This window comes from Colobus angolensis, unplaced genomic scaffold (genome assembly GCF_000951035.1).
Source record: "Colobus angolensis palliatus isolate OR3802 unplaced genomic scaffold, Cang.pa_1.0 Scaffold26, whole genome shotgun sequence".
NCBI lineage: Eukaryota > Metazoa > Chordata > Mammalia > Primates > Cercopithecidae > Colobus > Colobus angolensis.
This window is the reverse complement of record NW_012115821.1, coordinates 9,412,951-9,439,000: the sequence shown is the minus strand read 5'-3', so window position 1 is coordinate 9,439,000 and position 26,050 is coordinate 9,412,951. Positions and strand designations below refer to the sequence as shown.

Genomic DNA, 26,050 nt, shown 5'->3' with positions numbered 1-26,050 from the left:
TCAGACAGGGCAGCTCCTGCCCTCATGGAGCTGACTTCCTGGTGAAAGAAACTGGCCATATGCAAAAAAAAAAAAAAAAAAAAAAAAAAGAAAGAAGGAAGGAAGGAAGGAAGGGAAGAGAAAGAAAGAAAGGAAAGAAAGGGTTATTGGTGCTGTAAAGAAAATGAAAGGGTGCCGGGCTAAAAGCATGGCTCAGGGATCATGTCATATTCAGTGAAGGCCCCTTAGAGGTGGATCCATGTAAGCTGAAACATAACAGATGAGAAGGATGTAGGGGCAGTGCATTCAAGGGGGAAAGAACAATCTAGAAGGAGCAAATGGCAGACCTATCAGAACTTTCATAAACATTGTCTCATTGTGAAATTCCTCATAGTCTTGTGAAATAGGCATTTGTGGTAGGTAGCTTCTAACAGGCCCCTAATTGTCTCTACCTTGGTATTCATGCCCTTGTGTAACCTCTTCTTCTTGCGTGAGGTCTGGACCTAGTGACTTGCTCCTAACAAATTAGATACAGCAAAAGCCATGGAATGTCACTTCTGTGATTAGGTTAGAAAAGACTGTGACTGCTGTATTGCAAGCAGACTCTCTCTTGCTGGTGCAAGCTGTCAAGTTGGAAAGTGTCACACGGCAAGAAAGTGAAGACCTCAGTCCAACAGCCCACAAGGAACTGAATCCTTCCAACAACCACTGAGTGAGCTTGGATATAGATCCCGCCCTAGTTGGCAGGCTAGTGACTCCAGCCAACACCTTCCTTGCAGCCTGTGAGAGATCCAGAAGAAGTGGACTCAGCTGAGCTGTGCCCATATTCCTGACCCTCAGAAACTGTAAGATAAGGAAAGTGTATTGTTTCAAACCACTATGTTTCAAGAGAATGTGTTACACTCCAAGAGATAATATAGCATTCATGCACTTATTCACTGATTCACTTATTCGACAAACCCCTTTTGAGATTTTCTGCAGGCCAGGCAATGGCCTAAGGAAATAAACATGCATCTTGCAGTCTCATAAACTCATAGAGGGAATGGTGCGCCTGGTACTAAATGACAGGACAAGTGTACTCTGTACTTTTCCAGTGCTTGCAATGTCTTATGATGGAAACAAATATAAGGGAGATAATAACTCTGTCAGGCAGAGTCAGAGAAGGCAGGAAGTGAGGAGATTGAGGCTCAGAGAGGGTAAGAAGTTGCCCAGGGTCACAGAGCTCTTCTAACACATTCTGCTCTGTTCAGTTGTGATGGAGGGTGTGTGTTTATTTCCAGTGCAAGACTATTTTGACCCACAATAGTCGATGGCTTTTCTCTTATACTCTTTGATAATCTAGAAAGTATATGCTGAAATGCATTATTTCTTGCAAATGTAAACTAGGCAATGGGTTAATCAGGGTTCTGTGACAAAGATTAAGTATACTTCCAATTAACTTTCATAAACCAGAAATCAGGCCACTCTAATACAACTCATTACTCTGTATGCATTTGATCAGAGTTGGGGTCACCCATCTCTACATAGGCAAATATGCTGGTGTCAGACAGAAAATGATTGAAACCATACTTCATGACGGAATCAAATTAGTAACAGAAATTAGTTACATAGAAATGTAACGAAGGCAAAGATGCCAGAAGAGCATCTATGGATGCTTCAGAATTTGAAGAAACTTGCCTGAGAGATGAGCCTAATGTTTTTATTTTGTTTTGATAATTTGCCAAATCTGCAAACCTAGAAGGATCTAATTAAAGTTAATGAGAAATAATCTCCATTTTAAAAGTCTTAATAATTTGTTACTTTTGTATAGAGCTCTTCTACATTTTTCTCCTGAGGTCATGACATGTATTACATTCAAAATTCAAATTTAAAAGGCACTGAGATATTTTGTTTTATTCCTTTCCTTTTTTGCTCTTTCTTAGTTTCCTTCCCATTTTATGAGGTATATTTATTTTGAAGCATATTTTGTTTATGAGGCATACATACGAGGCAAAATTTTTTTAATTTTTAAATTTTAATTTGGGTAGTTTTTGAGGAAAAGGTGGTTTTTGGTTACATGGATAAGTTCTTTAGTGGTGATTTCTGAGATGTTTGTGCACCTGCCACCCGAGCAGTATACACTGTACCCAATATGCAGTCTTTTGACTCTCACCCCAATCCTACCCTTCCTCCCGCGTCCCCAAAGCTCATTATATCATTTTTATGCCTTTGCATCCTCACAGCTTAACTCCCACATAAAAGTGAAAACATGTAATAGTTGGTTTTCCATTCCTGAGTTACTTCTTTCATTCCGTTTTATGGTGAATAGTATTCCATGGTGTATATGTACAACATTTTCTTTACTTGTTGGTTGATGGACATTTAGGTTGGTTCCATAATTTTTGCAATTGTGAATTGTGCTGCTATAAACATGCATATGCATTGTTTTTCATATAATGACTGTTTAATTCTTACTAACTTCTTACCTTCTCTGAGCCTCAGTCTCCTCACTTCCTGCCTTCTCTGACTCTGCCTGAGTTATTATCTCCCTTATATTTGTTTCCACCATAAGAAATTGCAAGCACTGGAAAAGTACAGAGTACACTTGTCCTGTCATTTCATACCAGGCACACCATTCCCTCTACGAGTTTATGAGACTGCAAGATACATGTTTTTCATATAATTTTCATATTTCAAAAATAGTATTCATTATTTTTCATATAATGACTCCTGAAAGGGCAAGTTTTAAGGGAACAGTCTGATGAATTTTTACATATGTACCCATTCATAAATACCACCCAACTCCAGATACAGACCAATGCTGCACAAAAGAGCTTTCTGTGATAGTGGAAATGTTCTATGTCTGTGCTGTCCATTTTAGCAGCCACAAGTCACATGTGGCTAATGAGTAGTAGATATGTGGCCAGTGTGATTGAAAAACTGAATTTGAAATTTATTTACTGAGGTAGTGGCTACCATTTTGGACATTACAGATGCAGAACATTTCCATCATCTCAGAAGCTCCCTGGTGTACTTTTAAATCATTACTTATCCAGTGCCCGCTTGTTTTCCCTCTCAAGTAGGCACTATTCTTATTTCAACTGCCATAGATTAGCTTTTCCTGATCTTGAATTTCATATAAATGAAATAATAGAAATGTCCAGCTCCTTGGGTTTGGAAATTTGCTCTCAATACAATGTCTATGAGATTCATCTTCTCTGTTGAATGTGGCAGCAGTTGTCCTTCTTTTTAAAATTTATTGTTACTGTATTCTATTGTATGACCATGCCATAGTTTGTACATTCTACTACTGATGGATAGCTTTTTTCTAACTTTAGAAATAAAACTGCCACAAATATTCTTGTGCATATCTTTTGGAGGACAAATATGCTCATTTCTCTTGGGTATTTACCAAAGGATGGAGCTACTGAGCTTTATCCTCCCCATAGCAATGTAGAAACATCCAGTTGCTTCATTATGATAAAATTTTACATTTGGAACATGGCTATTTTTAACGAGTAAAATAGTTACTTATATTCAATTCAAGGGAATGTACAACTAATTGAAACATTATGGATACCCAATAACTAACATGCAAATACCTTATGTCCCAGTAATTATACTTCTAGGTATGTTCCCTGGAGAAATTTTTATATATGTGCAGAAGAAGTATTTATAACGCATTTTTTTGTAATAGCAAAAAAAAAAACCTTATTTCATTAAGTAAATGACAGCATATCCATAGTGAGATATCATCCAGAAAAATAGAGCTACATGTATCAATATAAATTAATCTCTCCATATAATGGTGAGTGAAAAAGGCAGTGGCAGAAAATTACAGTTCAATATAATGTATATAAAGATTTAAAATAGTCAAAACACTACTATAGATCTGTTAAGGTATGTATATTGGTAATGAAAGTATTAAGAAATGTAAGAAAGGGATTAACAGCAAAGCAATAAATGGTTACTCTGTGCTTGGGGCAGAGGGGAGGAAGGAGACTTTAACTGCACCACTACATTTATTCATTAACCTGTGTAATGGGTACACAGGTGTTGATACTACATTAGGTATCATTTTGCATGTCTTAAATATTATATCATAATAAAGAATCCAGAAAGTGGTGGAGACTGCTAAGCTTGTGCTAGTATCCATTTTAACTCCCTTCTTTTCAATGCTTGAAGCCCTCAACCTGTACAAGAGTTCAACCCAGTACATAGCTGTCCAGCTAGAACTACACTTCTCAGGTTTGCTGTAAAGAAATGCAGTCATGTGACTGAGCTGTTTCCAACGGGATCTGAGCAGAGGTGAGTACAGCTTCTGGGTTATATCCTTAAAAGGAGCATCTTGCCTATCCCTGCCTCCTTTTCTTTTCTTTGAGATGAATATGAACGTGTTGGTGGTGAGACAGCTTTGGTCGCATGCACACAGATGATACTGTAGGAGATGATAGTGTAATGAAATTGAAGAACTACTAGCTCAGACTTTTACATCACAGAAGAATAAAGCTCTCTGGGTCTCTTAGGTTATTGCAGCTTATACTATACCCAGCTATTATAATACAGTCAGCTCGACCAGTGGGATCTAACTGATATAACTTATCTCCCTGATTACCATAAGGGGGAGTCGGTTTTAGGGATGAGGCATGGGAAGCACTGCAAGACTGCAAGGATTCACATGTGGAGGCTGACATGTTGGGTTCAAGTTCCAAGGACCTGTGTTACCTTGAGCCAGTCCTTCAACTGTCCAGGTATCATTTTCCTCATCTTTAAGGGGAAATAGGAAGATGTTCTCCTTGCCTTACTGTGGAGCTGTGAAGACCAAATAAAATAATGCCAACTGCCTAACTTGGTATAAAAGCTAAATGAGCATGAAGAGAAGGATACTACACTACCTGATACCATTTCCCCAAAACATTATTTTTTAAACAAATTAAAAACACAGTTCATTCCAACAGGTTCATAAAGAATTAACAACATGAACATATTATTTAAAAGATGATTTATAGGTAAGACATCCACAGAGCAAATCTTGGACACTTAAACAATCATCTGGGGCAGTTTGCAGGCAATTCTCCTAGTAAGCAAATGTTTGAATAAGCATTTTTAAATAATTTCTTGCATAAACATTCTTGATCCATAAATTCTACAACTTTCTATCTTACTCCATGAAAGAAACAAATACTCAGAATAAACCTAAGGAAAGTGTTGAGTCATTATATAGGAAAAATTAAATTTCCACCTTTATGTTGTTTGTTTCTTCAAAAGAAGTTAGACTGAATTAGATAGAAAGACTGGGGAAACAACGTCAGAATATGAAAAGAAGTCCTTATTTCCTTCTAGTGGATTTCTTACTATATCCTGCATACCTGTACAAGTTGCAGAAATCCAGAAACCATGGCAAACAATTCTATTTCCGAACTACAGATTTACTAAACTTAAAAAATCTAAGTAGCTGGGCGCAGTGTCTCACACCTGTAATCTCAGTGCTTTGGGAGGCCAAGTCAGGTTGTTTGCGAGGTTAGGAGATCAAGAGCAGTGTGACCAATATGATGAAACCCCATCTCTATTAAAAATACAAAAAAATTAGCCGGGCATGGTGGCACGCACCTGTAGTCCCAGCTACTTGGGAGGCTGAGGCAGAAGAATCACTTGAACCCTGGAGGCAGAGGTTGCAGTGAGCCAAGATAGCGCCACTGCACTCCAGCCTGGGCAACACAGAGAGACTCCATCTAAAAAAATAAACACACACACATACACACACACAAAAAAAAACCCCAAAATCTAAGTAAATAAGTCAGTTTTATAGGAAGCCAAGGTGGGAAGATCACTTGAGGCCAGGAGTTCAAGACCAGCCTGGTAACATAGTGCCACCCTCTCTCTACAAAAATTAAAAAACAAAAAACAAAAACATAGTAGCCAGGTGTGGTGGCACATGCCTGTAGTCCCAGCTACTCAGGAGGCTGAGGCAGGAGGATTGCTGAGCCCAGGAGGTCGAGGCTGCAGTGAGCTGAGATTGCACCGCTGCAGTCTAGCCTGGGCAAGAGAGTGAGATCCTGTCTCTTACAGCAAAAAAAAAAAAAAAAAAAAAAAAAAAAAAAAAAAAAGTCATATCAAGATTCTATAGACATTGATGGTGTTCTCATATTTCCTTCCACTGGGCAAACCAGATCTGTCAGTCTCTCACCCATAAACACTTAAGAGCTTCTTATAATCCTTGGAGAAAATCCAAGCTCTGAGCTATGGTCTAAGATGCTCTGTGTGATTTGTCCCCAGCGCAGCCTTCCAAATGTACTTCCTTTCTGTTTCTGTTTGGTCTCTGTGCTCCATCCACACTGATCTTATGTCTTGGTCTCTTTTGAACCAAGCTTATTGCTTTGTTTCATCAAAAGCACTTCCTTTTCCAGGTATGATCTTCCCCAGACTGTTCCTTCATTTCCATCAGACCTCTGCTGAAGGGTCACAAACCCTACAGAGACTTCTCTATCTACATAATCTCAAATACCACCATTATCCTCTGTCCCCTCATTCTGATTTGTTTTTCTTTATAGCCCATATCTCTCTTTATATGACATGGTATACTTTTTTTTTTCTTGTTTTGCCCATTAAACGTCAGTTTTTTGAGAGGAGAAATCTCATCTGCTACATTTGCTGCTATGTTCTCAGTTCCTGGAACAGTGTCTGGTGTATGATAGATACTCAATTCACATTGAATAAGTGCACAGTTGAATGTTGTTTTATCATTAATAACGCATCCAGTCTTACACACCTATTTTCACTCTCACCTCACGTTTTTATGAGGTTTTGCTGATTTTATTGTAATCAAGACAGTATTTTAAGATGGAAAAGCAATGCCTGCCCATTTCAGAGTGACATAATGAAGTAGCTAGTACTTCTTGATGACAAAAGGATCAGAGAGAAAATATGTTCTTTTCTCTTAAAGGTATTTGAAATAACAAACTAATGACTCTCAAAACTGCCAATTAAAAACATGATTAGACTATCTACATTTGCTAATAATCTCTGAAGAACAAAAATACTTACACATTAAAAAAAAAATTGATGCCTAGCGTGGTGGCTCACGCCTGTAATCCCAGCACTTTGGGAGGCTGAGACGGGTGGATTACCTGAGGTCAGGAACTCAAGACCAGCCTGGCCAACATGGTGAAACCCCATCTCTACTAAAAGTACAAGAAAATTAACTTAGTGTGGTGGCAGGTGCCTGTAATCCCAGCTACTCAGGAGCCTGAGGCAGGAGAATCACTTGAACCTGGGAGGCGGAGGTTGCAGTGAGCCGCGATTGTAGCATTGCACTCTAGCCTGGGCAACAAGAGTGAAACTCTGTCTCAAAAAATAAAATTAAATTGAATTTTAAAAATGATTGCTTTTTCATTAGGAGTGGCCAATTACCTTCAGGTCTTAATTTCATGTTATATGTAGTGGTTTTATTTACTGTAGCAATAGAAAACATTATTTTATAATAAAACATTGCCTGTTTACTAAAATAAATTGGTAGAATAAGTTCGGTATATATTGGCTTTAAACAATTTTATGCCAGGGCATGACAACAATAATCATAGTTTGAGGAATTATGGTAGATTCAAAAGTGGCCAAAATCTTTCTCTCTGATTATAACCACGCCATTTGCAATGTGAATTCATAGCTTCTCCCATTAAGAGATGGAGTCTGCTTCTCCTCCCGTGAATTTTGTCTGGTCTTGTAACTTCCTTTGCCAATAGAAAACAGTGGAAGCAACAATATGACAGTTCTGAACCAAGACTTCCAGAGTCCTTGTACTCTTTCACACTTTTGCTTAGAACCCTGTCCAATGGCCATGTGAAAAAGTCCAGGGTGTGGAATCATTCCCACTGAAGTTATCCGAGATCAATCCACAGTCATCTGGCCTTCTAATAGAACAAAGCTTCCTACCAAACCCCACAGCTGACAACAAACACAACAAACTCAATAAGTGAGCCCAGCCAAGACCATAAGAACTACCCAGCTCATTTGTAGGCTTGTGAGCAATAACACATGTTTCTTCCAACAAATTTTAGGGGAAAAAAGAGCAGACCAAATAAAAGAGATTCATAAAAGACTTAGCAAAATACACACATACCTACCACCTTCCTAGAGTCTAGACAGGATCAATAAACTTTCTACTTAATCTCCAAAATCTTCTCTATGGAAAAGATGACTACTTAGGAGCTTGCTTTGAAGTCTTGAAATGTTGAGTTCAAATCCAAGCTTTGTTGCTGACTGACTGTTTGACCTTGGAAAAAATTGTCCAACCCCTCATTTAGCTTTTTATTAAAATGTAGGTACAAATGTCTGCTTTAAAGACTTGTTATGAGGATCAAATATGATGATGCATATAAAGTATTAGCCTTACTGTCTGGCACATAGTAAGTGCTTAATACTTGGTAGGTATAATTGATGTCCAAACTGGAGGTCAGAACATAAATTATGAAGCCTCCACTAAGAGTTCACTCTAAAAGAAAAATGTAGAATCATTCACTAGCCACCAAGGAAAGGGAATTAATGTATTTTATTCATATTTTCAAAAAAAAAAAAGGATTGAAACACAAAGGGTTAACAACAAAATTTAATCAATACACTATACTCCATTACCCAAGCTTCTGCTAATTCCGGGTCTGAATCACTGAGGAAACAAAAAGGCCGCATGTTGGAAGAAGAAAAATTCAAATTACTAGCATGGGGAATCTGGACTGGTGAAACGTCCAGTAAAGGCTAGTAAAATATCTCTATTTGCAAGGCAATGCTAGATGGCTTATCATAGATTTTGTCATTTGGCAAAAGGTAGAAAAAAGCAGAAAATATTATTTTTGTATGTATTTTTCTGAAACTACACCTCTTTAACATCTCTGATTACAATTTTGTGGCTCAATGCATATGAAAAGACTGAATAAACAAGCATACTTATGAATCCATTTTGGCAACAAAGGAAAGAGATTGCTGAAATGTCTATAGCAGTTTTGAAGGCTGCATAGAAAATGCCCAATTCCCTGCTCCTTAGATGCAGGATACTCACTGTCTCTTAATTTCTACTTTCCATTGCTGTTAGCTTCTTGGTAACAGCAGGTGCAATCAGATAGAAATATCTGGCCATGTGTTCTAGAAACAAGTGATAGAGAAGTAAGAAAAACCATGATGGGGTCTTCAGAAAATTGTTGCTCTGGGAAATTAAATATTGCCCTCTGACCCTGTACCAACCACATCTTTAATGCCTCTAAATTCGTCACTAGTAACTGAGTATATGCATCTTTTTGTTTTCTTTTTTCTTTTCTTCTTTTTTTTTTTTTGTGAGACAGGGTCTTGCTCTGTCACCCAGGCTGGAGTGAAGTGGCACAATTACAGCTCACTGCATCCTCAGCTTCCCAGACTCAAGTAATTCTCCCATCTCAGCTTCCCAAGTGTGAGCCACCACGCCCAGCTAAATTATTTTGTATTATTTTTTGTAGAGATGGCATTTTGCCATGTTGCTCAGCCTGGTCTTGAACTCCTAGTCTCAAGTGATCCACACTCCTCAGGCTCCCAAAGTGCTGGCATTACAGATGTGAGCCACTACACCTGGCCAGTATATACGTATTGACCTATTTTCACCTTGGAAGACTGCTGAAATTAAAGTACATCTGGCAAGCAAAGTCATTTAAAACTGGCAGTCTCTTGAATATCTAATGACTTTTAGGGGCAGTGTATGACTTTGAGTCTCCCTATGTTTCTCAGGCTGTTCTTGAATTTCTGGCCTCAAGCAATCCTCCCTCTGCAGTTTCCCAAAGTGTTGGGATTTCAGATGTGAGCCACTGTGCCCAGCCGGGTGATCCTTTTAATAGTGCATCTAGAAATAAAAAATGTGATGCACCAGAGAGTCTCTCTCTCCCTGTTGCTGGATCTGGAGATTCTACAGCTGCAAGGAAAGGAGTTTTGCCAACAACATGAAGGAGCTTAGAAGTGGATCCTTCCCTGTTGAGCCTCCAGATGAGAACACAGCCTGGCCAGCACCTTAATTCCAGCTTTGTAAGACCCTTAATAGAGGACCTGGCTAAGTCATGCCTGGACTTCTGACCTAGAAAAACTGTGAGATAATAAATGGGCATTCTTTTAAGCTGCTAAATTTGTGGCAATTTGTTACATGGCCAAGACAACACAAACAATAATCTAAGCAGGACAGCTATAAAGTCATTGAGAGATGTGTAGTGAACAAGGAGGACAATTAGTCAGGAGCCACATTGTGGGCCATTGTAAGACAAAGAAAGTTTAGGCTCTATCCTCAGCATACAACACATGATGCCTAGTGCACAGTAGATGCTAAAATCTGTTGAATGAATGGTGAAAGTATGTTTCTAAGTAAAAGGGTTTAATATTAGCCTTCCATCACCACTTCCCATCTCCAGATTTTAAAACATTTCTTCTGTAGATATTCAGTGAAAGACTATTCATGCAAAGAACTATATTGTTGTTTTAGGATCAATAAAAGAGGTGAAGAAATAGAGTCTGGCCCCCAAAGCAAATGTTCAGTCAACAGATCTACCAGAAACTTCTGGATCAGGAAAAAGCTATGTAGTTATATGGAGATTAAGGGCTCTGTAATGAGGTATGGATACAACCCAGCAATCTGGGTCACAGCTGAAAGCCTGATAATTTGAGGTTTCTCTTCAGAGTCTAATGAACTATCTGAAAAGCTGCCAAGTGCTCATCAAGTTCAAGGAAGATAGTACTGTAATAAGATAACCACATCATCAAAGGCCATGCTGATGATGGTTTGGAGGAAAGAAAATTAAATGTTAAGAAAATTAGCAGTTCAATAATGATAGAGAATCCAATATTGAAAATGCAAAGGTGTTTATAAATTGAGAAATCAAGTTCCTTGATTTCTTTCTTCTTCCTTCCAGACTTATCTGAAAAGCCTCTAGAAATTCAGAGAGAATAAATGAAGAGATTATTGTCATATCCTATTAGTTGGACTGTGGATGCTATTCCTGCTGCCAGTTGGGCACATGTAATGGCCAAGGAGAAGGTTGGAGTCATGCTGCACTTAATTTAGAAGGGAAGTGTGTGATCAGTAACAGAAAAACTAGAAATGTCATTTCAAAGAGCAGAATGGAAACATCGAGATACAACTGATATCCTTAGCTCATATTGACCACATCTCTTCAAAATTAGCTGGATTGCTTCACTAAGAAGTCTATTTGCATTTAAAAATACATGAAGATGTAGACCCTACTCCTTCTAAAATGCACCTCTGAGGTATTTTTCAAGGGAAAATATCCACACAGTTTTGAATGAGGTAGTTAAGGATAACTTACAAACTTATAAAGAGGAGTAGAAAGTAGCAGACAGCTGGTACAACTGAGAATCAAATTTACACCAAATTTGAAGGTCACTAAAGGGAAAGGGGAGAGATGGTGCATCTTGAAAATGTTTTTAAATATCATATTATCATCATCATCATTGCTGTCAGCTTTGCATTTCATGAAGATGGAAAGCAGGTCTGCTTAGCCTCATTTCTCAGATAATAAAACCTATTCTGAAATTAGCTCACTAAAAAAATTTTTTTTGGCCGGGCGCGGTGGCTCACGCCTGTAATCCTAGCACTTTGGGAGGCCGAGGTAGGTAGATCACGAGGTCAGGAGTTCGAGACCATCCTGGCTAACACGGTGAAACCCTGTCTCTACTAAAAATACAAAATATTAGCCGGGTATGGTGGTGGGCGCCTGTAGTCCCAGCTACTTGGGAGGCTGAGGCAGGAGAATGGCATGAACCCGGGAAGCGGAGCTTGCAGTGAGCCGAGATTATGCCACTGCACTCCAGCCTGGGTGACAGAGTGAGACCCCGTCTTAAAAAAAAATAATAAAATTTTTTTGAGACAGGGTCTCACTGTGTTACCCAGGCCAGGGTGCAGTGGTGAGATCATGGCTCACCATAGCCCTGACCTCCCAGGCTCAAGTGATCCTCCCACCTCAGCCTCCTAAGTAGCTGGCACTATGGGTACATGCCACCACACCCAGCTAGTTTTTAAATTATTTGTAGAGGTGGAGCCTAGGCTGGTCTCAGACTCTTGTACTTGTGTAACCCTCCCACCTTGGTGTCCTAAAGTGCTGGAATGGAGCTGTGTGCTCAGCCTACCTTACATTTTTTGAGTTACCTTTAGAATTCAACTCAAATAGCTACATAATTGACTGCACCTTCCCAAGGGTCTATGAAAAATAAAAACAACACTGATTCATAATAAAATTTGCCATTTTACTTTGGATATTATGTTGAGTATGAACTTCTTCTGTGAGATTTATTCACTAATTCTCAAAGAAACGGAATAGACGCTAAGAAACTCCGTGTGCAAATTCAGAGACACTTATTAAACTCTCTTGCTTTTCTCTTATATTTTGATAGACATGGTTCATGTTACAACAGACAACTGATATGTAACCGATATAATTGCCCTTTGATAAATGTCATTTCTCATTTGAGAAAAAATGGCAGTTATTGGCAGAAACTTATAAAGAGAGAGCATGGGAACTTTCACAAAGCAGCAGCCGAAATCCGATTACAGCTTCCCCTAGGATATGATATGCATAAGAGGAAAACATTAAGCACATTTTGGGTTTGGGAAGCACATAGAAATTGCTTTGTTTGGTAAGGAGAAGAAGGTCCGGAAAATACAAAATTAAACAAGAAACAATTTCAGCAGAGTGAGAATGAAAGTGATATAATATCATTTCTGCATTCTTGCTCCTGTGAGTTGATATAAGTTGGGCAGAACTGAGAGTGTAGTCTGTGAGAAACTGAGTAAATCTATAATTTCAGACACCTGATGGTAAGGTATGACAGGTACACTATCTTTGCTGCCTGTCTACATACAGCCTGCCAGCAAGGAAAGAGGAAGGAGGTAAATTAAATGTCCGCTTTGCTGCCTGCCTATGTAGACTTCAGATGGATGCTGTTGTGGTCAGTCTGGGGCTATCTTCAGGGATGGAGTCAGAGAGCTCTGTCCCACCAGCCTCAGTGCATCAGGGCACTGGCTACCATCACCATGCCTTCTGCATCACTGTGGTGTGCGATGATCTAAGAGGGCCAGCCAATGAAAAGTTTCTATTTTAATAGTTAGGTTTCACTTTAATGCATATTATTTTTTGTAAAAAGAATATATCAAAGCTGTGATTTTATGTACATTACCTAAGATAATGACAGGTTTAAAAAGTGAACTTGGGGCCAGGCACAGTGGCTCACGCCTGTAATCCCAGCACTTTGGGAGGCCAAGGTGGGTGGATCATCTGAGGTCAGGAGTTCGAGACCAGCCTGGCCAACATGGAAAAACCCGTCTCTACTAAAAATACAAAAATTAGCCGGGCATGATGGTGTATGCCTGTAATCCAAGCTATTCAGGAGGCTGAGGCATGAGAATCGCTTGAACCTGGGAGGTGGAGGTTGCAGTGAGCCAAGCTTGTGCCACTGCACTCCAGCCTGGGTGACAGAGTGAGACTCTTCATCTTCCAAAAAAACAAAAACCAAAAAAGGTGAATTTGGGAGTTGGTTTAATAAGAAATATTAAATAATCATCCAAGTAGTACTCAGAAATGGCAAAAATCATGAAGGTGGTATGTTAATGCCTGAAGTCTAGAAAACAATTCAGAAGATAATTTTCTTCATATCTCATTGTTCTGATGGTTTCTTTGTTGAGACTTTTGGTATTTGTTTTCATTTACAGAATAACTGTGTTTAAGGTAGATATTTGGAGTCATAAAAAAGCATAAATGAAAATCATAAAAATCAACCATAATCATATCCTTTAAAGATAAGCACAGTTAACATCTTGTTATTTGCCTGTCCAGTACCTTTTTCCATCATTTTTTTCCCATAGAAATGGGACTGTGTCTGCATATTGTGCTTCACAGCCAGATTCTCCACTTAGCAATATCTAAGGAACATCTTCCCACATGGCAAGCTTTCTTCTTTAACAATTCTTTTATTGCTGTTCTATTGGATAATGAATATTCCCTTGTATGGTTAAATCAAAATCTAATTAATTAATCCTATACTGTTGGGAATTAAGCATGCTTTAATTTTTTCACTGTCATATAAAAGGCTGCAATGAACATCTTTGGACTTGGCACACACTTCTAAGTACCTACTTGTAATGAATTCCTAAAGGCGGAGCTCCTAGGTCAAAAGGTTTTCCCATTATAAAGGTGTTCTGCTGCAAACTAACAGATTACAGAAAGGCTGCATTAAGAATTTATTGCCACAGTAAGTTTGAAGAATAGCCATTTCTATATTGTCATAGAAATGGGTATTACATGTTGTGAAATATTATCATGACCAATGATTTCTTTCTTTTAAAATACTTTCATTTGCCAATACACTCCTAAAACTTAGATTACTAAAGACATAGAAATGAAAACCATATATTTAGAATTCATGTGTATTTTTGTATGTGTAAATTACATATCTTCTTTTGCCCTAATTCCTATGGATATGAAACCCTGAAACAATAATCAGATTTAGATATGAATAGAGAGTAAAATACTAAATAAATAGAGAGTAAAATACAGTAGTTTTGTCCCAAGAAGAAGTACTTTCCTTTATCTTGTAATTTTTTTGTTGGAGACAGAGTCTCATTCTGTTGCCCATGGTGGAATGCAGTGGCATGATCTTGGGTTCAAGCAATTCTCCTGCCTCAGCCTCCCTAGTAGCTGGGATTACAGGCATCCACCATCATGCCTGGCTGATTTTTATATTTTTAGTAGAGATAGGGTTTCACCATGTCGGCCAGGCTGATCTTGAACTCCTGACCTCAGTTAATCCACTTAGCCTCCCAAAGTGCTGAGATTACAGGTCTGAGCCACTGTGCCTGTCCTATCTTGTAATTCTTTTTGGCTAAGAGTACAATCTTTATTCTGGGGAGAGGAGGTATTATTCTTTAATACTATTGTACTTTTTTCTATTTCACAAAAAAGATGTTGAGGGTAAAATGAGTTGGATTAATTTATTTTAAGAGTACGATCTTTATTCTGGGGAGAGAAGACAATATTCTTTAATATTATTGCACTTTTTTCTATTTCACAAAAAAGATGTTGAGGGTAAAATGAGTTAGATTAATTCATTTTTTAGGAGAAAAGAGTAAAATATGATCCTGCTACTCATTTCAACAAGTGCAAAAACACTGAGATAAGACAAGAAATAGCATAGCAATGGATTCATTCCAATGATGCTGAGGTTTGGGCAAGCACCTCAGCATCATTGGAATGCATGATAAGCTGTTGCAATAAGAAGAAAAATTAATCCCTAGAATAATTTTGTACCTAGAAGGTTTAGGAACACTTGACTCTCTCTGTAATTCTGAATCTTGCTTATAACTCAGGTGGATGACTTTTCAATATGGAAGCTATAACACCTTCTTGTGGTGGACATGCTGGTGGAGGTGATAGTGGTGGTGGAGGCTGACGCCACCTGCTTATCCCATTCTAAAACTGCTACGTGCTGGGATGCAGTTACATTTTAAATAAAAGTGATTAAATTTAATTTTATATTGATATTTGAAATTTCAAAATACTTTTTGACCCATCACAGAAACCTTTCATCTCCAGATTTGTAATCAATGTTTTCAATTAAAGTTGGATGACATGAAAGTAGATACCACCAATATCTTTGAATGTGATGCATGTGTTGTATTATGAAATGCTAAACAGACTCTTAATAAAGCATCCAGAAAATTCTAGGTGATATATAATAGTTGACAAGACCCTAACTACTAGTTAAAATAATTTTCCATTATCCATTTATTAATTCGATAAACATTTACTGAGCATTCACTATGTGCCAAGATTTTATACACTGGGAATATTAGCAAACAAGGCAAAGATGAATCTCTCTGATAGTTCTTTGAAGGGGAAGGGTGACATAATTACCAGGAAGGCCCTTGTTTAAAATGCAGATTCCTGGGCCATGCTCTGAGGCTGCAGAATGAGAAACTCTAGGGCTAGGGGCTGGGAATGTACATTTTTAAACTGCTCCTAAGAGATACCCAGTAAGAATTTCAGACTGCGAAATAGGCACAAAATACATATTTGTTGAATAAATGAATATAATGCTAAGGTTAGGTAGGATATCAAGATATGAGATACCTCACTTCCCTGGTCCTCCATCTAGAGGAAATACAGGCCCATTTTGGGGTGGACCCAAGCAGAGCCTCAGCTCTCACCATCAGAACCACACAGAAATTCATGATGTGACTAATATACAGGTATCAGGCCTTGTGCAAATTTCTCATTTTAAAAAATTACTCTTGACAGGCAGGTGCGAAGTTCAGTTGTCTTCCCACCTGAGGAAGCAAAAGCCCTTCAACTGGCAAACACCAAAGGCAGAACCATATTTTTTTAAAAATTGAATTTTAGCACTTTTGACACATGGAAACCAGACCTTACTCACAGGGCCAACTTACCCATTAGACACAATGAGCTCAGTGCCTAGGGCCCCTGAGACTTTTAGGAGCTCACAAATTTTTTTTTTTTTTAATAAGAAGAAAAGCATGAATATAATGTAGCCTAAATTGTATTCAACTTTTTACCAGTACAGTAATAAAATATAACTTTTAATCCATTTAAAAAAAAATCAAGAAGCATCTCATAGAAGTTGGAATGCAGCTTTGCTTACCCACAGCTCTGGGCCCAGGTGAGAAACGCCTTACCTGGCAGGCATTGTACAGGAGCTGATGTTCGAACTTCTTGATCCCAAGAATGTTCTGGAACATCTCATAGAGTTGCTCCTTGCTCAGAATCAGCTCAGAGGCTGCGCTGGCTGTCATCCGGGCCTGCTGCTTCCGGGGGTCCTCTTCTCCACGGTAGATGGCATCAAATTTGGCCATCCAGGAGCTCAGCACAGTCTCCTTGCTGAGGCCGTCAATCTCAGGCAGGCTGCGCACCCTCTTCTCAATGTGCTTCTTGAAGACCTCCCGGGAGTCGTTGGCAGAACAGCCTCCACTCTGCACCATGCGGGCCACACGGTCACTCTTCAGGAACACCTGAGCAAGAACAGGGACAGGAAAGACAGTAAGAGAGTTGGCCACAGAGGGACCAGTTTCCTGGGGCTGGACACTGGGCCAGCCCACCTTACGTGCATCCCAGGAGGAACCACTGTGGGTCTCGTCTTGCCCTACCACCTCCTGGCTGTGCAAACTCAGACTAGTTACTTACACATTCTGCTTCTGTGTCCACATCTGTAAGATAAGAATAACAATGGTACTTACCAGGTTGTTGCAAGGGTTAAATGAGATGACACTATCATGAGAGGCAGCACATAGCAGACAGACCTCTGCCCAGGCTGCATAGGTCTTGCCCCTTAGTGGCTGTGTGACTTTGGGCAAGTTAACCTCTTTGTACCTCAGTCTTCTCATTTATAAAATGGGGATAATAGTATTTATTTAATGTTCAATTTCCTTTTGAGAGAGTCTTGCTCTGTCACCTAGGCTGGAGTACAGTGACATAATCACAGCTCACTGCAACCTCTGCCTCCCCGGCTCAAGTGACCTCTAGCCTCAGCCTTCTGATTAGCTGGGACTACAGGTGCACGCCAGCACATCTGGCTAATTTTTTTAAATTTTATTTTTGTATTTTTGGTAGAGTCAGGGTTTCACCATGTTGCCCAGGTTGGTCTCAAACTTCTGGGCTCAAGCAACCCATCCACCTCGGCCTCCAAAAGTGCTGGGATTACAGGCGTGAATCAATGCACCCAGCATTTAATTTTTTATTTTAAATAGAGGCAGGACTTTGCTCTGTCATCTAAGTCAGACTTCAGTGGTGATTACGATGCACTGCAACCTCAAACTCCTGGGCTCAAGCCATCCTCTTGCTTCAGCCTCCAAGTAGCTGGGACTATAAGTGTGTGCCACTATGCCTTGACAATTTTTAAAACTTTTTGTAGAAACAGGGTCTTGCTGTGTTGCCAAGGCCAGTACGTATTTTTAAATGAGGATTAAATGTGTTAACATGTAAAACATACACAAAATAGTGCCTGGCCCGTATTACACTTGTTGCTGTTATTATTATTATATGTAAATGCCTGGCATGATATCCGGCACATAGCGTTAAACATTAACCGCTATTTGTATCTCCTTTTATCCCTTCAATGACACTTTTAATTGGAAGTATACAAGTATCAGGTAAACATATATTTAATTATCTATCTTCCTTCCTGAAATGTAAACTCTACTTGGGCAAGGAATGTGTCCTTGTTCCTTGCAATGTCTTTAGGTCCTAGAATGTCTTCAGCACTTGACACTTTAAAAATGAATTAACAGTGAACATAGGTGTTATGTTAAGTTTATTTTGTAGATGAAAAACCGAGACTTCAGAGAGGGGAAGGGACTTTCTTTTGGTAACTCAAATTGTCTAACTACCAATGGATAGTCTTTTTACTTCACCGTGGTTACCTTCCTTCCTGCAGGGTTCTCCTGCTTGATGAAAACCTCTTTTGCCTGGTGGAAAATCCCTGGTTGGTCTGCTGGTGCTGCCTGGTTGAGTCCTGGGACCAAGCTTTCTATTAAGAATGTCTTACTTTCGCTCCACTGCCCACCATTCGGAAGCTTACATGAGCTACATGGTTCTGGGGTGTAATACAAGGCAGTGAAGCTGCCACTTCGTATTCATGGAGAGGAAGCATCTGACACGTTTGAGCTGTGTCCTGGTCACACTTGAGAAGGTGCATAAATATCCTTCAAGAGGCAGAGCAAATGTTCATTCCCCCGTCAGATTTCAGGAAATGCACTTGTTGGCCATGAGACAGCATTGCCTGGGGGCATCTCATTGCCTCATGCTTCATTGCAAAGCCTTTCTGGGGTGGAGAAATGTTTTTTTAAAAAAGGCTCCAGTTTATTGTTGACTTTAATGAACTAATTTAGAAAGGAGGGCTGAGGGTTTGCCTCACAGGGTAGAGGCCATGGCCTGCCCCCTGTGAGTGGGAACTGGTACTCAGATGAGACCTTAGAGTTAATTTGAAAATTAATTATAGACAAAAAAGTTTCAAATGAATCCTGAGGCCTTATGAGTCTTAATGAGCTAAATAATTCACCTGAAAACCTGTAACACTTAATGGGGATGGTTTCTCCATCTAACCAACACATTATGGATCTCAAACACCAGTATTTTTAGGCTAGTGGAGGAAGTCTCTGGAGAGGCAATGGAACATTGTGGCAGAAGCTGTAAATCATGATCTCAGGCCATCTCTGCCTCTAACTTGCTGTGCGACCTTGAGTAAATCATCTCCCCTCTCTGATTCTCTAATTTCTTTCTTTCTTTTTTTGTTTTTTTAGACAGAGTGCCACTTTGTTGCCCAGGCTGAAGTACAGTGGTGCGATCTTGGCTCACTGCAACATCCGCCTCCTGGATTCAAGTGATTCTTCTGCCTCAACCTCCCAAGTAGATGGGATTACAGGCATCCGCCACCATCCCCAGCTAATTTTTGTATTATTATTATTATTTTTAGTAGTAGAGATGGGGTTTCTCTATGTAGGCCAGGCTGGTCTCGAACTCCCAACCTCAAGTGATCCACCCGCCTCGGCTTCCCAAAGTGCTGAGATTACAGGTGTGAGCCACCATGCCTGGCCTGATTCTCTAATTTCTTGTCCATACACCAAAGGAGTTGAACTATAAGATTTGGGGCTATCCTTTTAACTATAATGATTATAAACTTCTCCATGAAGCCATTCATCCTTTCTTTGGTTACTCCCTAGGTGGAAGACACTGGACCAGGTGTCAGGAATACAATGGTGAGGAAGACACAGATTTAGCTCTCATGGAGTCCAACTGACATAATCCTAATAATGCCATGCAAATATGATTATGATCTGGAAAAAGTGCTCTCAAGACAAGGGTCCACAGGAACCTATAGCTAGGAATCTATTCTAATATGTGGTCAAGAAAGCCTTCCTGAAAGAAAACACCTTTGAGATGATGTGTGAAAGATGGATAGGTGAATGGAGAACTGTAAGTTATTTTAGAGAGAAGGAAAAATACATGTGAAGACCCCAAGTGCCTGAGGAAATAAGGAGGAGTCAATGTGGCTGTGGTAATGAGGGCTGGGGGTGATAGATGTGAGATGGGCAGGGAGGGGCCAGAGAGCCTAGGGAGGCATTGAGGAAGAGGAGGTATTCAGGAGGAGGAGGGGATTAGGGTTGTTGGTTTTCATTTCAAGGGCACTGGAAAGCGATTGAAAGTTTTAAACTGGGACACAGCACAAACCAGTTCACATTCTTTGGCTTTAATGTGGAAAACAGACTGAAGGGAGCCAAGATAATAGGCAGGGAGGCCAGTTGAGAGGTGCTTGTAGGAGAAGAGGTGAGTGTGATGGCAGTGGGGACACTATGGGGTTAAGCGTTTGTTATCAGCGCTAATAAACATAAGGGGTGACGTGAAAACATTCAATCACCAATGAAGCTATACTCTCCTCTACATCTATGCACAGCAGTATCCCACAAACCCGAAATGCGCCTCAGTTATAAGCTCTCAGCCCCAGATTCTTTTCTCCCAAAGCCCTTCCAGAGCTGCCATCTGCCACTGTTTTTGTGACTCTTTGGTAAATATCTGATCTCCAGCTAGACTATAAGTTCCCGGGAGGCAGGGTTGTCATTGTTTGTTTCTATTACTTCTTAGTGCCTGAGACAGTGCCTGGCACGTAGCTGCTCAGTAAATACTTGCGAAATGAGTGAATGAACTATAAGAGCAAAGCAGACTCCTCTAGCAGGAAAAATATGGAGTGAGACTATGCCTGGATTGGGGTGAGAAGGTCAAGTGGAAACCAGCACACGGTATATTGGTCTCTTAAAACAAGAGACTTAAGTTAGATTTTCCATGGGACCTGATAACAAGGGGTAAGAAATAAAGATGTTGGCACTTGAGTCCCAGCTGGTGTAACTGGTTGAGTGATGATGTATTAGTCTGTTCTCATGCTGCTAATAAAGACATATCCAAGACTGGGTAATTTGTGAAGGAAAGAGATTTAATGGATTCACAGTTCCACATGGCTGGGGAGGCCTCACAATCATGGTGGAAGTCAAGGGAGAAGCAAAGGTACATCTTACATGGCATGGCAGCAGGCAAGAGAGCATGTGCATGGGAACTCCCCTTTATAAAACCATCAGATCTCTTCAGACTTATTCACTATCATGAGAACAGCATGGGAAAGACCTGCTCCAATGATTCAGTTACCTCTCACTGGTGACACGTCTCCTCCATGACACGTGGGAATTATGGGAGCTACAATTCAAGATGAGATTTGGGTGGGGACACAGCTGAACTATATCAGGTGAACCCTGAATCCTGGACATAGCATCTGCTTCACATAGCCCCTTCCTTTGTACATAGTAGCTTCTCAGTAATGCTTCTGAATTACCAGTGGAAGACAAGTCACCTAACCTCCACCAATCTCACTCTCCTTCATGGTAAAAAATACAGGAATCCAGCCTTTCTTCTTTGATGAGGATCAAACTGAGAAGACTTTGAAATGTGGAGGGATCTATCTGATCTGTGTTAAGATACAACTGCCAGATCCTAGAAAGAGGAGAGATGAGTGGAATGACAAGAACATGGAGGAAGGAGGCCAAAGACTGGGGAGACGGTGAAGATGAATTGCCCAACGGAGACAAGACAGCCATGAGGAGAGAAGGTGGAAGCAGGAAACTATTTTTCCAGGCACATCATCTGTCTTGGCTTCTCAGTCTGTCAAAGAGGAAGTGGGGCCTGGGCCAGGCTCACCCTGTAATGAATACAAACACTAAATACTGATGTGCCTGTGTGTCTCTAAAACAACTGTTCAAACTCAATTGTGCTGGGAGCTCTGTCTGTATTTTGTATCCGTGTTTGTTTCTGTTTTTGCTTTTTAGTGGCTGCCACAAGAGACTTTAACCCCAAGCCCAGTTCTATTGGGGCACATCCATAAATCCTCCCTGCTTTTCTGCCAACTTCCAGACAGGTCATAATGAGAGATGGAAGATAAACAAATAAATATGGAATTGTGAAGGACAGTCAATTCAGCAACTTGACCTCACCCTTCAGTCCTTCCCTCCATCACCAGAGCCAAACAACCTCAAGGTCATTTTAGAAACACACAAACACATCAGTACTTAGTGACTGTTCGCATAACGGATGAGGTTGGCCTAGCTCCCATTTGCTTGCTGATAGGCTGAGAAGCCAGGGCAGATTCATTCCTGCTCTAAAAAAGCATACCCTTTCAACATAAATAAGAAAAACACCTAGATGGAGTAAATAATATTTACAAGAAACACAAACCTCGTTGCTATTAACAAATGGACACATAAATAATGAAAGGGGTAGACATCATGGTTAGGAGGATGGGCCCTGGAATCAGGACACCTGGGTTCAAATCCTGGCTCTGTGGCTTGCTAGCTTTGCCACTTGAGCAAGTTACTTAACCTCCCTGGGCTTTAATTTCCTCACCTTTAAAATGGGGGTTATAAAAACCTTCCTTCGTAGAATTTTGGTGAGCCCTGAATCCTGATTCAGTGATATTATGCCTGCAAGTTGGTTAGCCTGTTGCCTACTACAGGCTAAATGTAATACAAGTTAGCTGTTATTTTTAAATGGATATCATGCAGCCATGAAAAAGATACATATATTTTCATTAGCATCCAAAGATGTCCGTGATATATGGTTATCATGGACCAGAGCCTTCCAATGGCAGGGGTGAGGTGAAATTGGAGGATAGGAGCATGGATCTGGATTTCGAATACCATAGGAAATAAGACAGTTTACTGATGAGAGTATGTCATTTGTGTGACCTTTGTAAAGGTAGGAAGGAGATTGAAAACAACTGTGTTAAATAAAAGAAGTGGGTTCTTAATAGTTTGTGGTAATTTCCCACCTTAATATGCAAGCCAAATAGTTATCTTGACATGCATAGATACATTAAAAGTACCTGGAAAGATATAAACCAAAGTTTAATTGTAAGTACTTTTAACCATGTAAATGCAGAGATTTTTCTACATTGTCTGTTTTATTTTTATAGTGGGCATGTTTTACTTTCACAGTCATTCAAAACACACCTTTTCTACCTGGAAAAATACAAATTTTACCTTCTTTGAGGCAAGGTGCATTTTCATTTCTAAAATAAAATGTATTTTCAAGTCTCAAAAATATTCTTCACCAAAAAGTAAAGGATTCTGGGCAAAGTTTCAGAAGCAGATCTAGGACCATGACCTTGTGGTAGGTGGTGCTAGGTTAGGAGCAAAAGTACTTTCCTTTCTCTTTTCTATATCCTTCTTCCTTGCTCCATCTTGCACCTCCCTTCCTCCATGCCCACGGACTGAATTGATTCTATCAACTTTCAACTATCTTTTTCTATTTCTATGCAGCATATGGACACTATACCACTATGCTTGTTTCTAACCTTAATATATTAATATATTCTAACCTCAATATATTAATAATGGAACTGTCCAGGTATATACATTTAGTCTTGAGAGCAATTAGGCAAGGAAGGCCCTATTACAGATGAAGCAACTAAGGCTCAGACTTAGCTGAGGTACCACAGTCAGTGTGTAATAGGACTAGAACTCAATCTACCTCTGTCGGGCACAATTTTTATTTTTAATTTATTTAGAGAGGGTCTCATTCTGTCACCCATGCTGGAGTGCAGTGGTGTAGCTCACTGCAGCCTTGAACCTCTGGCCCCAAGTGATCCTCCCACCTCAGCCTCGCAAAGTACTGGGATTACAGATGTGAACTACACCTGGCCTTGGACACTAAACTCATCCTTTTAATCACTCTGCCTTCCGCCTCCTGCCTCCTCCTTGCTGGGCTTCCCCTACAAGAATCAATGCTTTAGAGTGGGTAGTCACTCTTCCTCTAGGGACGTACCTGTTTATCATGGTATCTCAGGTACCATGGAGTAGTTGTAGCCATTCTACTTATTAGAAAATATACTGTTTCATTTTAGAAAAATAGCCAGTGTGACCTGATTTATACTCCTCTTAAATAAAAACGTTCGACCATAAGAACTAAACAAAATGTCTTCTTGCATAGAAGAAACCTGCAGTTTTTGCCTGCCAACTGTTCTTCCTCTTCTGATAATAGTACCTCAGTCTTTCTTCCAAGAACCCCTTTCCCATTGCACATAGTTGCAGTGGAATTGTCAATTGTAGGACTTTGTCCTTCTTTAGCCAAGTGATGGGTTGGAATTTGAGCTTGGTCAATAAGACCGCTACTTCTTGAGTTCACATTCTGAGTGGGTTGGCGTGAGAATGGATTGGGCTGGAGTAGATTTATCCCAATGATGAAGTGTCTGTTATATCTTACTGTCTGGCTTCCTGAAGTTAAACTGCTCTGGTTTCCTTCTTTTCTGAAGCTTAGCTGTTTCTTCTGATAACAACAATACCAGCAACAACAGCAAACTATTGTTGTTGTTGTTGCTTCTGAAGTTGTTAGGATGATGATCATAATGATTAGGGCTGAATTTAACCACAGTTGGTTTCTGTTGCTAGCAACTAAAGAATTCAGTCTGTTGCAATGTTCAAAGCTAGTTTGACAAAAGTGAACTAGGCACTTATTGAAAAACAAAAACAAAAACAAAACAAAACAAACCAAAAACTAACAACCAAACAAAACAACACTCACACACCCCAAACAAAGCTCAATCATAGCAGCTTCACTGGCTGAAGTTCAGACATCAGATGCAGTGTCCTGAAATGAATTTTTATGTCTTCTGCCACATTTGACACTCCCACTTTCTTGCAAATACCCCTATGTTCACTTCCAGGAAGAATCTGAGTTTTGTAAAACTTTTTCATCTACCTATTTTCTCTGATGCCAGGACCAGCATGTGAAGAAATTAAAATCAAGCAGGGAGGTGAGGAGGTGAGCAGGAGGAGGTGAGTGTGAGGAGGGACGGAGGGAGAGAGGAAGGGCTTATATTTTGGACATTTGTCTTAAAAATAGTTAGAAAAGGTGTGGGGAACACAGAGAAATGGCTCTCTGATGCCGTATCTCAGGAACAGGGGTGTGAGACAGAATTGCTGGGCCAGATCTCAGAGCACCCACCCCAACCCCCAGCGCTTGGCCCTGAAAGCCAGAATTGAAGAGATTAATGGATTAATCTGCTGCCCTGCTTGATGTGCTCTGACAATCAGGGCCATCAGGAAAGGACAAAAATAAACCTTTGTGCTCTTGAGAGCCATAGGGACCTTGGTCTCCTTTCTCCCATTCCCACTCATGGCCCAGGCCTCACCAACTTGCTGTTAATGGTGACTAGCTTTGTTCAGACTGGGCTGGATGGGCACAGATGGAAAAGGAATAGCACCTCCTCTATCCTTTCATTTTTTAAAAGATGATCTTTACTACTCTAGCATGCTGAGAGATCATTATAGCACTTGGCCCTCTGTATCTGCAGATTCCACGTTCATGCATTCAACCAACTACAGATCCAAAATATAAAAAATAAGAAATAACAATAAAAAGTAATACAAATAAAACCAATATAGTATGACAATTTACATAGCATTTACATTGTATTAGGTTTTATGAGTTATCTAGAGACGATTTAACGTATAAGGGAGAAGGCCAGGTGTGGTGGCTCATGCCTGTAATCCCAGCATTTTGGGAAGCCAATGCAAGTGGATTACTTGAGCCCAGGAGTTCAAAACCAGCCTGGTTAACATAGCAAAACCCTCTCTCTACAAAAAAAATATAAAAATTAGTCTGGCACGATGGCATGTACCTATAGTCCTGGCTACTCGGGAGGCTGAGGTGGGAGAATTACTTGAGCCCAGGAGGTGAAGACCAGCATGGGCAACATAGTAAAACCCTCTCTCTACAAAAAATACAAAAATTAGTCTGGCATGGTGGCATGCACCTGTAGTCCAACTATATGGGAGGCTGAGGAGGGAGGATCATTTTAGCCCAGGAGGTTGAGGCTGCAGTGAGCTGTGATTATGTGACTGCACTCCAGCCTGGGTGACAGAAGGAGACCTCATTTCTAAAAAAAAAAAAAAAAATCTGATCCAAAATGAGGGAGCTATGCAATAGGTAACAGGTGTTAAAAAATTATGTTTTTGGCCAGGTGCAGTGGCTCA

General features: G+C 40.0%; 1 protein-coding gene across 1 annotated transcript in view; it reads right to left on the bottom strand.

Moving 5' to 3' along the window:
• CADPS (Ca++-dependent secretion activator) overlaps window positions 1-26,050 on the bottom strand; it is a 482,801-nt gene that overhangs the window by 342,531 nt on the left and 114,220 nt on the right. Inside the window, 1 exon segment of the mRNA XM_011947195.1 lies at window positions 16,661-16,993. Coding sequence (XP_011802585.1) covers window positions 16,661-16,993 — 333 coding nt within the window.